Here is a 13,302-nt window from a genome sequence, read left to right on the forward strand (position 1 = left end):
AAAAAATAATCTATCAAGCATTCCTATTATTTCCAAATTATTAAATTTATTTTCACCTATATTCCAAAATCTTGTAAATTCATAAGAAGTAAATAATGATATTACATATATGTATATATCGGAAAAACCATAAATAAAACAAAATGTATTAAATATCAAAGTTTAGATTTTACAAAACAAAAATTGCAGTTTTCTTAGAAACGTAATTTCGACAATATTTCTTGTATTTTAAAATTAAATTATTAACCATAAAACAAAGATACATCAAATATAATTATTTTTTTAACAAAATATTTTGACACAAATGTTTAAAGATCACTAAGATCAACAGCTTCCACTTGTGCACTAATGTTCTCTTCATTTTGGGTATTATTTTCTCTAGTTTCTGCTTTACTTTCTCTAGACAAATACAGTTTTGCCCATGATCCAGGTTCAGCTTTCTTCAATTTAATTTCTATTTTAGTAGGAAGCATATTAACACTACTTTGATTAACATCGACAACCTACAAAGATGGAATTTTGCACACAATATGTAACAAAGTTAATTAATTAAATAATTATTTGAGAATTATATAACAATCTTAAACACATACCCCCCTTAATTCTAAATCACAGGTATATCTTGAATTATCTTCTACAAATGACAAATCCACTGATAAACGTATAGGATTTAATTTAATAACAGACTTGTCTGGATGATATTTCTTTGCAAAAATAGAAACTACAACAAATGTCCCTGTTTGATGCCAATCCAATCTGCATTCTTTTTTTGTACTGATATTCTAAAAATTAACAAATTAATTTTTTTAATCGATAAACTTGATAAAATATTTCATTATTTTAATTTATTTATAATTATAAACAATATATGAAAATTATTAGATATACAAATATACCTTAGAAACCCAGGTATGTTTTCCTTGTGAACACCCTGGTTGTTCTAAAAATGTAGAGAAGTCTGTAGTTTTCTTTTGACAGCATGACCAATATTTCATTCCTTCATGGAAGATAGGAGCACCAGGATGATAATTACACAATTCTTTATCTGATTCAGGACCCTTATATACATCTTTACACGCATTATTTTTGCAACTTTGTCCAATTTCAATTTTTGTTTCAGACACATTTTCTAATTGTAAAGAAGTTAACCCCTTTATTTGTTCTACTAACATGGGTGAAACATTTGGTGTTACAGTAATTTGTGGAATGTCGAAAGGAGGCCTTTCTAAAACAGGTACATTATTAAGGGGTTGAACCTTTACTGTAACTACTTCATTAGCCTTAGACTTATCAACATTAGGTTTCTCTGGTTCCTTTGGCTTTACATTTGTATGACACGATTTTGTACAGCCTTTAATGTTTAAAAACTCTGTGAAATCTGTACATTTTTTGCTACAACAAGACCAGCCTTTATAAGCATCATGAAATACTGGATACCCTGGATGGTGAATACAGTCTCCTAGAAATATAGTCACACTCACATGTTATATAGTTTTTAACTGTCGACAAGATAATTAACCGAATGTTCTGTTTTATCATTTGTAAATATTTATATTATTAAATTCCTCTCATGCAAAATTTATTGACGTACCGTCTTTATTATCGTTTGGATCGAACTTTTTTCCGCACCCATGATTGTAACAATGCAATAAAGTTGTCTCTTGCGACATTTTTAATTTTATTCTAACTATTTCAGTTTAACAACACGCGTTATATGAAAACATAATAAGTCACATTAAAAAATTGATGCACTAAGTATGTCTTGCTTGCCAATCGGGTATGTCACATTTAGTCAGACTGAACTTTTCCAGAATCACTCACTGAACTTTCACGCACTACGCACTGTGTGCATGGCGTAGGCATATGAGTCGGGTAGTTTCGAGAACCTGACGGAGAAAGGGTTACATACGCCTTCTTTATCAACTTTTCGAAGGCGTCCGAAACGAATACAGCACTTCGGACAGCTTCGGAGAATCGATAAAAATAGTAAATGCAATATGCAATGCAATGCAAGGCTTTCTGTTTGATTCTTGCGTCAAACGTCAATCCTTTCATCGAATCAAGGGCAAATATTCGTTACTTATCTTGAATGACATCGTTTTTCTCAAGAACAGATCTTGGCAGATCTGGTCATTTTAAAATGACGTTGACCTTTCATGTTAGAAAATATCTGTGGTCGAATTTATTCGTTTAGAGTTTATAAACGTTTGCATGTAGCGTGTCCATTAAAACCGAAGTACCTGCCTTATCAAGAGTCTAATAACTAGTAATTAAATTCTTTTAAGTTTATATATTACTCAGATTCGAAGTAGGTAGTACATACATCATTCGTTTTTTCCGCCATTTTATGTATTCAAAGCGTTCTAAATCTCAACATTGGCGTATATGTCCGTGTAATAATCAGTAAATAGTAAAGTTAAGTAGAGGATTAGATAATGATTTCATTCGTACTTTAATAACGTTGCCAATTAGAAGACTTTGTGTAAAGTAGAAAAGAATGTGCTTGGCGTACCATATTTCATTTGAACGAATCGAATTAATGCCTCCAATTATATTTTGCCTAAAGAACATATGTGAGAGTAAAAGGCAAGAATGAAGTATCCATACATAAGATGAAGCATAATCTTCTAAATATAATAAATAACGTGTTGATAGTATGAGACATTCCTACAGAGATGAAAATTCGAAATACATTTCTAATATACTACATGCTTTTTATCATAGAAAACATTTGTAAGTTGGATATATCAAATTTTTGTTGATCTGTGTCATACAACTGATTTCAACTTGCTGATTTATTTTTATAAATATGTTATTGTAGATGGGCTTCATAGAAATTTAAAATATTATGAGACCCTTCATGCATCCAATCTTGAACACAGAATTATAAAGCGGGGTGTTCAACATAGTTATCATCCTTATAACAAAATAAGTGAATTAGAATTTTATTCTCACGGACGGTAAATTCATTCTCTATAAATTATTGAAATAACATAATCCTCTCTTTAAGAAGAAAGAAAAAAAAACATGTTTTTTGATTGATAGATCTTTTCGTTTAATCTTAACACCAAGAAGGGAAGTTATTCATTCCAAGTTTAAAGCGTATGAAGTAAATGGTGAAGGAAAAGAAAAAACAATACATTTAGGTAACATATATATATATATATGTGTAAATGTATTTTTTTGTATAACTTATATTTTAATTTAATGTACTTGTAATATGTTTTTTGTTTTAAGATCATGAAAGTTTTTATCATGGACGTGTATTTGGTGAAATTGACTCTCATGCACAAGTACATATTGATAATGGAATTCTAACAGCCAGTGTTACAATTTCTGATGAAACATTTCACATTGAAGTATGTTCTGCATTGTTTTAAGTAGTCTATTTTAACATAATATAATTTATTGTAATATATTTTAGTTAAAATAGCTATATATAATATATATTTAAAATAATAATAAAACATTTTATACACTACAGCCATCTTGGAGACATCTACCTCACTTAGGAAATGAAACAATGATTATTTATAAATCATCAGATGTTCAACTTAGTTGGGAACATTTTCAAAACAGTGAAGGCCATACACATGGTGTTCCTAAAACTTGTGGATATGTAAAAGAAGAATTAGGTTGGTTATTGTACTCCTGTAGATGATATCATTGAATAATATTACACAAGATCTATGTTACAGGCATTCTGATAAATGACGAGGAAAAGACTGAAGAAGAATCTAATAAACTTGCCAGAACAAAAAGACAAACAGAAACTTATGAATATACTCCAACAAAAACTAGATGTCCTTTATTGTTGGTTGCCGACTATCGTTTCTACCAAGAAATGGGTGCTAGTAATACAAAAACGACCATTAATTATTTGGTAAATAAATATTTCATTCGTATAAAAATAAATATTTTATTTATCGCTAAGTAAGAATTTTTCTATACTTTACAGATTAGTTTAATTGATAGGGTACATAAAATTTATAATGATACTTTATGGCAAGAACGACAAGAACAAGATGGATTTAAAGGAATGGGATTTGTTATTAAAAAGATAGTAGTTCATAATGAACCAACTCGCGTAAGAGGCGGTGAAACACATTATAATATGGTTAGAGAAAAATGGGATGTACGCACGTTACTCGAGGTGAAGTTATCATTTTTTTTTTTACATTTAAAATACTTTTATTATTTTAATTGTAATAGTATGTTTTAAAAATTGTATGCAAATTATACAAATGGTATTCAGGTATTTAGTCGGGAATATAGCCATAAGGATTTTTGTTTGGCTCATTTGTTTACTGATCTCAAATTTGAGGGTGGTATATTGGGATTAGCATACGTCGGATCACCTCGTAGAAATTCAGTAGGTGGAATCTGTACACCAGGTATGTGAAAGAATTCTTTACTTCAACGTACAGACACTATAGAAAATTAAATTTCATTTAATACTTTCATATGTTAGAATATTTCAAGAATGGCTACACGCTATATCTCAATTCAGGACTGAGTTCTAGCAGGAATCATTATGGGCAAAGAGTGATTACAAGAGAAGCTGACTTAGTCACTGCACATGAATTTGGACACAATTGGGGTTCTGAACATGATCCAGATATAACAGTAAGTTTTTTGCTTTTACCTGCGATATTACCTATCATTAATTGGACGACCAAAGTTTTCGGTATTAGTAAAAGAGTTAAATAAGTGAAATTTTTTAACAGGAATGCAGTCCAAGTGCTAGTCAAGGAGGGTCATACTTAATGTACACATATAGTGTTAGTGGATATGATGTAAATAATAAGGTATATTTAATTAATATAAAAAAAAAACAAGATATAACAACAGTGAAAAAATACTCATTAACTATTTATGGGTCAGCGTTTTTCGCCATGTAGTTTAAGGTCCATTAGAAAAGTTTTACAAGCAAAGTCTGGTCGCTGTTTTTCTGAACCAGAAGAATCGTTTTGTGGTAATCTACGAGTCGAAGGAGACGAAGAATGCGACGCAGGATTATTGGGAACAGAGGACAACGATGCTTGCTGTGATAAAAATTGTAAACTTCGTAGAAATCAAGCAGCAGTTTGTAGGTTAGTATTTGTGTACATATTATTGCGGTATAAAAATTTCTGCTAACGATTTTTAATTCTATTTGATGTAAAATATTTATATAGCGATAAGAACTCGCCTTGCTGCCAAGGTTGTGCGTTCATGCCGTTAGGTGTAAAATGTAGGGATGCACAGTATGCTACTTGCGAGCAAGAATCGCGCTGTACAGGAGCGTCTAGCGAATGTCCTAGATCTCCACCACTGAAAGATGGTACAGGGTGCTTCGAGAGAGGTCAATGTAGACTCGGAAAGTGCGTACCATATTGCGAGACGCAAGGTTTGCAGAGTTGCATGTGTGATACAAGTATGTTCATTATTCCGTGTGTTTAATTTATAAGATGTATCAAATATATTTATATGGTTTCATATTAAATTTTTATTCACAGTTGGAGATGCATGTAAAAGGTGTTGTCGAATGAGTTTAAATGAAACCTGTTTTCCTATAGATCCACAAGATATTTTACCTGATGGAACACCATGCATTCAAGGTTTCTGTAATAAGGTAATATTGGTTCAGAGATATTATTAAATATCATATGTAAAAATATCAAAGTTAACAAATGTTTCCAGGGTATTTGTGAGAAAACAATTCAGGATGTAGTAGAACGATTCTGGGATATTATCGAGGACATAAATATTAATAAAGTCATGCGATTCTTGAAAGATAATATAGTAGGGGCTGTCATAATTATTACTGCTATTGTATGGATTCCGACAAGTTGTATTATTAGTTATATCGACCACAGACGTATTAAAGAAAGTGAAAAGAAATGGCGCTGGAAGCATACAGATGAGCTTATTCATCCAGACGAACAAAGACAAGTTATTTATATAAATGGACAACGGCAAAGGATGCAACAGGTTACGCAACAATCATAAACATTTTATTTATCCATACCATTTATATTCTTTATATTTGAGACATTTCTAGTCATAAATGCTTTTGTCTGTTATATTACATATTTTCTATTTCTTATCTTTATATATGAAAAAAGCATTTTCAACGGGAATATATAGTGTTATTTTAAATATAAATACAGTAATATATGTAATTTAAAAACAAATACACTAAATATAGTACATCTGTTTATAAAACAAATTTCTTTTATTCAAGTACTTATTAAGAACTTTATATATCTTTACATTAAATTTAACTTACAAATTGAACAAAAAACAATAAACTATTATTAAACATAGCTATAGTTTGAAACTTCATTTAAAAAATGTATACAAAGACCTTCTTTCAATTAATTCTTCCAAACCAGTTGATTTATAAATCATTGCAGTCCCTATATATATATATATATATATATATATATATATATATAAATATTTATACACCCTCGACAATTTTAGTTTGTGTTCATCAACAAATGTAATTCACATTTACGGAACATTTCTAACGTTATCATGATCAGGAGAGAAGTGACTAAATAATGAAACAGTGAAAATTGTAGTGAGCGTGTATAATGCTAGAGTACTAGTTGCAGTAAAAAGTTGAGCACGATAGTACAAAGTATATATGAGTCTGCCAGCCTCCGCTGGCATTTGCTGACCGCTGCTGACCACTCCTGTTACTTCTGACAACATATAACGATTACGACTGGCTACTGTTAGCCTCTCCCAGCCTTTGCTGGCCTCTGCTGACCACCGCTTATATTTCTGACAACGTATAACGATTACTACTGACTTCTGCTTGCCTCCGCGCCTCTGCTGACCGCTGCTGACCACTCCTGTTACTTCTGACAACGTATAACGATTACGACTTGCTACTGTCAGCCTCTCCCAACCTCTGCTGGCTTCTGCTGACCACCCCTGATGCTTCTGGCAACGTATAACGATTACAACTTGCTACTGTCAGCCTCTTCCAGCCTCTGCTGACCTCTGCTGACCATCCCTGATGCTTCTGGCAACGTACAACGATTACAACTTGCTACTGCTTGCCCCTGCTAGTCTCTGCATGCATCTGCATCCCTCTGCTGACCTCTGCTGGCCCCTGCTGACCACGCTGACCTTTGTTAACAACTTCTAAGATGATGTACATGCATTAAAACTTTGTATAATGTAAATCTATGACAATAAATGATATAATTTCAAAGAATTCTATGTGTTCTCATCACTTTTACCTTTCTTTTCCTCTCCCCATTATTCCCTTAGTTATAAGAAACCGTTTTTCTACTTAAAACTGGAATTCCAAAGTGCCCGGAGCGTTTTCTGAAATGCCGGTGACCTTGACCCACTTTCGAAACTGGGTCAAGGCCAAATCCTGATTCCCAAAGCGCCCGGAATTTTTCTAAGATTCGATGGCCTTGACCTACTTTCGAAATTGGGTCAAGGCCATCCGAATTTCCAAGTCGGCCGGAAGATTTCTGGAATTTCGAATGGCCTTGACCCACTTTCGAAATTGGGTCAAGGCCATCCGGATTTCCAAGTCGGCCAGAAGATTTCTAAAATTTCGAATGGCCTTGACCCACTTTCGAAATTGGGTCAAGGCTAAATCCGGATTCTTAAAGCGCCCAGAATTTTTCTAAGATTCGAATGGCCTTGACCCACTTTCGAAACTGGGCCAAGGTCAAGGTCAAATTCGGATTTCCAAAGTTCCCGGAACATTTCTAAAATGCTGGTGAACTTGCGAAGAAGGTGGTACGCATCTTATAGGTAAGAGAATGATTTGGAGAGGAAAAGGACGGTAAAGAATGATGAGAACACATTGAATACTTTGAAATTATATCATTTATTGGCATAGATTTACATTATACAAAACTTTAATACATATAAACATATTATATTATATTATATCATGTCACAAGTTGTCAGCAACGGTCAGTAGTGGTCAGCGATGGTCAGCTGACGTCGAGAAGATGTTGGCAGAGGCCAGCTTAGGTCGGGAGATGCTGGGAGAGGTCAGCAGAGAGTGGCAGTAGCCAGTAGTAATCGTTTTACGTTGCCAAAAATATAAGCGGTGGTCAGCAGTGGTCAGCAGCGGTCAGCAGAGGCCAACGGAGGCCAGCAGAGGCATGCAGAGGCAAGTAGAGTCCAGCAGGGGCAAGCAGTAACAAGTAGTAATCGTTATACGTTGTCGGAAGTATCAGGAGTGGTCAGTAGCAGTCAGCAGAGTCCAGCAGAGGCAGGCAGAAGTCAGTAGTAATTGTTATACGTTGTCAGAAATATAAGCGGTGGTCAGCAGAGGCTAGCAGAGGCCAGTGGAGACCTGTTGACGGAAGGTCGGATATTAGTTGTTCAAGAGCGAGAAGGCAAATGTGAGCCTTTCTATCTCGACTCTCACGAGGCGGTCCGAAATTACTTCGGGCAACTTCGGAGAATCGAGAAAGAGGGCATGTGTCATTTTGCCTTTGGCGGGTTTCCGAAACTCCACGAGCTCACGTACGCGTTTCTATTTCTCACGTACAAATTTCTAACTCTATTAAATAAAAACATATGGTTTTATAGCAATTGTAAAATGAAGATAAGGTGTATACATATGTATATACGCTCATACATAGAAATAGTAAAAAGCATTTATTTTTCTTCAATAGTTAAAACATGATCAGGGAGTCTTAAAACGTGTATTTCCGTGTAAATTTTTTTTTCTATAGACTTTGCTTATATGTAGGGCCAAAATTATTTCTCTGTACGATTATTTTTTGATTAAATTGCAGCTAATCGCTTAGATAAGATAAACTGTACCTGCTATACCAAGCTTTAAAAAAATAACTTATCACGGCCGACTTTAGTACGAGCTATGCTGAGCGAGAGTCTGATTTTGCACTGGGTAGACAGAGATGCATAAATGTTGCGTACTTTTTTTCTCAAGTGCAAAATCAGACTCACAGGTTTACTGTTTCCCGTTTAACATGGCTAGTCCTAGTACTGGAATCGGCTATGGAAGTATGTATGAGTCAAGGTTCTTATCTTGAATGGTCCTTTTACATTTCTAGAAACACATGCGACATGCTGTGAGTTTAGCGCTAACCTCTCTAAAATTTCGTTACGAGTACGATTCGGTGCATGACATATTGAACTGGTTGTATCAGAATTAACCGGCACTGAGTAGATCGCGAGGTAATTGTTAAAAAATCTTCGAAAATGAAGGAAAAACTTCCGGAGACGATAAATTTTCCAAAGGAAGAGGAGCTTGTATTGGAATTATGGAAAAAACTAAATACTTTTCAAAATTGCTTGAAACAATCGAAAGGAAAACCGAAGTATACGTTTTATGATGGCCCACCTTTTGCTACTGGTTTACCACATTACGGCCATATACTTGCTGGCACAATAAAAGATATTGTAACACGATATGCTCATCAATCTGGTTTTTATGTGGAAAGAAGATTTGGTTGGGACACTCATGGTTTACCTGTTGAGTTCGAAATAGATAAGACATTGGGCATAAAAGGTCCCGACGATGTTGCTAAAATGGGGATAGCAAATTATAATAAAGAATGTAGAAATATTGTAACACGGTATGCAGCAGAATGGGAAACAATTGTGACTAGAATTGGAAGATGGATAGATTTTAAGAATGATTACAAAACATTATATCCCTGGTATATGGAATCTGTCTGGTGGGTTTTCAAGGAGCTATATAATAAGGGTCTTGTATATCAGGGTGTTAAAGTAATGCCTTTTTCTACAGGCTGTAACACGCCGCTATCCAATTTTGAATCAGGACAAAATTACAAAGATGTTGTCGATCCTTCTGTAGTTGTATCTTTTCCTCTGGTAGATGAGCCAGGTATTTCTATTCTTGCTTGGACCACTACTCCTTGGACTCTACCTAGCAACATGGCACTTTGTTGTAATCCTAGTTTTGAATATGTAGAAATTAAAGATCATTCTTCTGATAATGTATACATTATATTGGAATCTAGTTTAGAACTTATATATAAATCTTCAGATGCATATACTGTGCAACGTAAGAGGAAAGGATCTGATTTAAAGGGAAAGATATATAAACCACCTTTTCCATATTTTCAAAATTTAAGGGAGAAAGGTGCTTTTGTGGTATTAAATGATATGTATGTTACTGCAGAAACTGGTACAGGTATTGTTCATCAAGCTCCCTATTTTGGCGAAGATGACTATCGATGTTGTTTAGCAGCTGGTATTATAACAAAAGATCAAGAAATGATATGTCCTATCGATAGTTGTGGATGTTTTATAGAACCAGTTCATGATTTTGTTGGAAAATATGTAAAAGATGCTGACAAAGAAATAGTCAAATATCTACAGGCAAATAAAAGATTAATACATGGCAGTACAACTAAGCACAGTTATCCATATTGCTGGCGATCCGATACTCCATTGATTTATAAAGCTGTACCTTCATGGTTTATTAGAGTAGAAGCTATAAAAGATCAACTAATAACAGCAAATAGTAATACTTACTGGGTACCAGATTCTGTCAAAGAAAAACGATTTGGTAACTGGTTAAGAGATGCACGCGATTGGGCTATTAGCAGAAATCGTTATTGGGGTAATCCAATCCCTTTGTGGATTTCAGAAGATGGACAAGAAGTTGTATGTGTAGGAAGTATCGCAGAATTAGAAAAATTAACCAACACAAAAGTGACAGACATTCATAGAGAAAGCATAGATGATTTAACTATACCCTCAAATCGACCAGGATATCCACCTTTACGACGTATACCTGAAGTCTTTGATTGCTGGTTTGAGTCTGGTTCTATGCCATTTGCACAAATGCATTATCCTTTTGAATGCAAAAAAGAATTTGAAGAGAATTTCCCAGCTGACTTTATCGGGGAGGGTATCGATCAAACTCGTGGATGGTTCTATACTCTTTTAGTTATATCAACTGCACTTTTCAAAAAAGCTCCATTTAAAAATCTTGTTGCCAATGGTTTGATTCTGGCATCCGATGGACAAAAAATGTCAAAACGTAAAAAGAATTATCCGGATCCTATACAAATTGTTGATAAGTATGGAGCAGATGCTTTGCGTTTGTACTTAATTAATTCTCCTGTTGTAAGAGCTGAAAATCTACGTTTTAAAGAGGAGGGAGTAAGAGATGTTATAAAAGATATATTTCTGCCTTGGTACAATGCATTTAGATTCTTACTACAGAATATTGAACGATTTGAAAGAGAAGAAGAAACTACTTTTGTATACGATAAAACTAAAAATGTACATTCTAATAATATAATGGATAGGTGGATTCTATCTTTTACACAAACGTTACTGCAATTTGTTAAACAAGAAATGCAGTCTTACAAATTGTATACTGTAGTACCTCACTTGGTAAAATACATAGATAATCTTACTAATTGGTATGTGAGAATGAACAGAAAACGTATAAAAGGTGATGGTGGTGTAACTGATTGTCGGCAAGCGTTAAATACTTTATTCTCTGTTCTTTACACCATGGTGTGTATAAATGCACCCTTTACACCGTTTTTAACAGAATTTATGTTCCAACGTTTAACGAAAATACTTTCACCGTCTAAAACTAATATGGAGAGTGTTCACTATCAAATGGTACCAGAGTCTTGTTTACAGTTAATCGATGAAAATATTGAAAAAGCAGTATCATACATGCAAACTGTAATTGAATTAGGACGTGTTGTAAGAGATAGGAAAACAATTCCTATCAAATATCCGTTACCAGAACTCGTAGTAATTCATCAAGATGCTACAATACTAGAAGAAATAATCTCTTTAAAGTCATATATTCTTGAAGAACTTAATATAAAGGAGTTAACAGTTACTACAGACAAACAAAAATATGGTGTTATACTAAGAGCAGAACCAGATCACAAAATACTTGGATCACGCCTAAAGGCTGAATTTAAGTCTGTTACACAAGTTATTAAAGAACTTTCTGATGAACAACTACAAACATTTGTTACAACAAATGAAATTATTGTACAGGGTCATAAATTAGAAAAGCAAGATTTACGTTTGATGTTTAGTTTTACAGGTCCAGCTGCTGAACAATTATCTAAACAATATGAAGCTCATAGTGAAGGAAATGTTTTAATTTTGTTGGATGTTACTCCTGATGAAAGTATGCATAATGAAGGAATAGCTAGGGAAGTAATCAATAGGATTCAAAAATTGCGGAAGAAAGCTCAGTTGGTTCCATCAGACGAGGCAATTGCATATTATGAAATTCAAGATAAAGATAGTACTTTAGCAAAAGTAATTGTTAGTCATAAAGGTTTTATTGAAAATGCAACTAAAACACCGCAAGAAGATTCACTTAAAATGCCAAGTAACGCAAGTGTAATCATAGAAAAAACAGAAAGTATTAAAGGAGTGGATATGAAACTTACTTTAGTAAAAACTATGCATGAAGTTCAAAATAACAGAACAGAAATGGAAACTTTGTTAAAATATGTAAATGTTGAACTTCTAGATATAAAACCAAGATTCGGTGCAACCAGTTGCTTAGGAACTATTTTATTACAAACTCCAAAATCACTGATTCCAATTTCATACGAACAATTAAAGCGAGAAATTGAACTAATATTTGGTATTCACGGTTGTTTTTATGACTTGTATATCAACAATGAGCTGATGTTGGAATTAAGTGATATATCATTATTACATAAACAAACGATAAAAGTACGAAAAGTTGGTTCATCAGAAATATTGTCATCTGCAGCATTAAAAAATCCTGGTTGTAAATTTGTTAATATAAATAGTGCTGCAGGTAAAGGTACTATTTTGTTAGAAAACCCAAGAGGAAATTTTAATTTAGATCATGCAATGTTAAAGCAACGATTACATCTTTTCTTTGATCACACAAGTATTTCTGAACCTTTACCTGCAATATTATGCCAATTAAATGGAAAAACTTTAGAACTGAGTTAACTTTCGTTTAAAAAATCAGTTTATTTATTTACTTTTTATTCGTGTAAGTACATCCTCCCAGAATATTTTTCGGGGTTAAATGATTAAATATAAATTTCAGTTTGTTAACTTTGTTTACAAAGTAATTACTTATTTATTTAACATCAAAGACTTTGTAAGTTGTTATTTTTATCTTAAGCAAAAGAACAATATATTACTGTAATTGTTCTGTATAATTAAAAAATAATAAACTTATAAATTATAAAATGTCTAAATACACATGCACACCACCAAATTCGTTTTTCAATTTCATATCAATTCGAATGAAAAATAAAATGTTTATTTACATTTACTTAATCCACAAATTAAAAAATATAC

At 33.2% G+C, this 13,302-nt stretch overlaps 3 protein-coding genes across 4 annotated transcripts; 2 read left to right on the forward strand and 1 right to left on the reverse strand.

Annotated features, from left to right (window-relative positions):
• Positions 1–24: 24 nt before the first annotated feature.
• Mora (cysteine and histidine rich domain containing protein) lies at positions 25–1,907 on the reverse strand. The gene is made up of 4 exons (XM_076773376.1): positions 1,592–1,907; positions 897–1,459; positions 594–782; positions 25–503 (listed from the first exon to the last, which is right to left on the reverse strand). The coding sequence occupies exons 1-4, from the start codon at positions 1,668–1,670 to the stop codon at positions 309–311; spliced, it is 1,026 nt and encodes a 341-aa protein (XP_076629491.1). The 5' UTR covers positions 1,671–1,907; the 3' UTR covers positions 25–308.
• A 100-nt stretch (positions 1,908–2,007) lies between these two features.
• On the forward strand, positions 2,008–6,194 carry Tace (ADAM 17-like protease Tace). The gene is made up of 14 exons (XM_076773364.1): positions 2,008–2,733; positions 2,822–2,960; positions 3,046–3,146; positions 3,238–3,359; positions 3,485–3,635; positions 3,699–3,883; positions 3,959–4,153; positions 4,256–4,394; positions 4,472–4,626; positions 4,728–4,808; positions 4,885–5,093; positions 5,178–5,416; positions 5,499–5,614; positions 5,683–6,194. Exons 1-14 carry the CDS (start codon positions 2,676–2,678, stop codon positions 5,989–5,991), a joined length of 2,199 nt encoding a protein of 732 aa, XP_076629479.1. The 5' UTR covers positions 2,008–2,675; the 3' UTR covers positions 5,992–6,194.
• Positions 6,195–8,975: 2,781 nt separating this feature from the next.
• Ilers (Isoleucyl-tRNA synthetase) lies at positions 8,976–13,191 on the forward strand. Of its 2 annotated transcripts, XM_076772263.1 has the most exons (2): positions 9,483–9,677; positions 9,749–13,191. In XM_076772263.1, exons 1-2 carry the CDS (start codon positions 9,635–9,637, stop codon positions 12,943–12,945), a joined length of 3,240 nt encoding a protein of 1,079 aa, XP_076628378.1. In that variant the 5' UTR covers positions 9,483–9,634; the 3' UTR covers positions 12,946–13,191. The 2 variants fall into 2 exon arrangements, with proteins under 2 accessions (XP_076628377.1, XP_076628378.1); XM_076772262.1 differs by having other exon boundaries at positions 8,976–13,191.
• The last annotated feature ends 111 nt before the right edge of the window (positions 13,192–13,302 follow it).

The sequence above is a fragment of the Colletes latitarsis genome, chromosome 9 (assembly GCF_051014445.1).
Source record: "Colletes latitarsis isolate SP2378_abdomen chromosome 9, iyColLati1, whole genome shotgun sequence".
In the NCBI taxonomy this organism is placed as follows: domain Eukaryota; kingdom Metazoa; phylum Arthropoda; class Insecta; order Hymenoptera; family Colletidae; genus Colletes; species Colletes latitarsis.

Excerpts from the sequence above, each read along its gene's own strand:
- Mora (XM_076773376.1), bottom strand. The coding sequence starts at position 1,670 with ATGTCGCAAGAGACAACTTTATTGCATTGTTACAATCATGGGTGCGGA. Across the intron at positions 783-896 it reads AACATACCTGGGTTTCTAAG|AATATCAGTACAAAAAAAGA; the intron begins GTATATTTGTAT and ends GTTAATTTTTAG. Across the intron at positions 504-593 it reads GTGATTTAGAATTAAGGGGG|GTTGTCGATGTTAATCAAAG; the intron begins GTATGTGTTTAA and ends CCATCTTTGTAG.
- Tace (XM_076773364.1), top strand. The coding sequence starts at position 2,676 with ATGAAAATTCGAAATACATTTCTAATATACTACATGCTTTTTATCATA. Across the intron at positions 3,636-3,698 it reads ATATGTAAAAGAAGAATTAG|GCATTCTGATAAATGACGAG; the intron begins GTTGGTTATTGT and ends TCTATGTTACAG. Across the intron at positions 4,627-4,727 it reads AACATGATCCAGATATAACA|GAATGCAGTCCAAGTGCTAG; the intron begins GTAAGTTTTTTG and ends ATTTTTTAACAG.
- Ilers (XM_076772262.1), top strand. The coding sequence starts at position 9,199 with ATGAAGGAAAAACTTCCGGAGACGATAAATTTTCCAAAGGAAGAGGAG.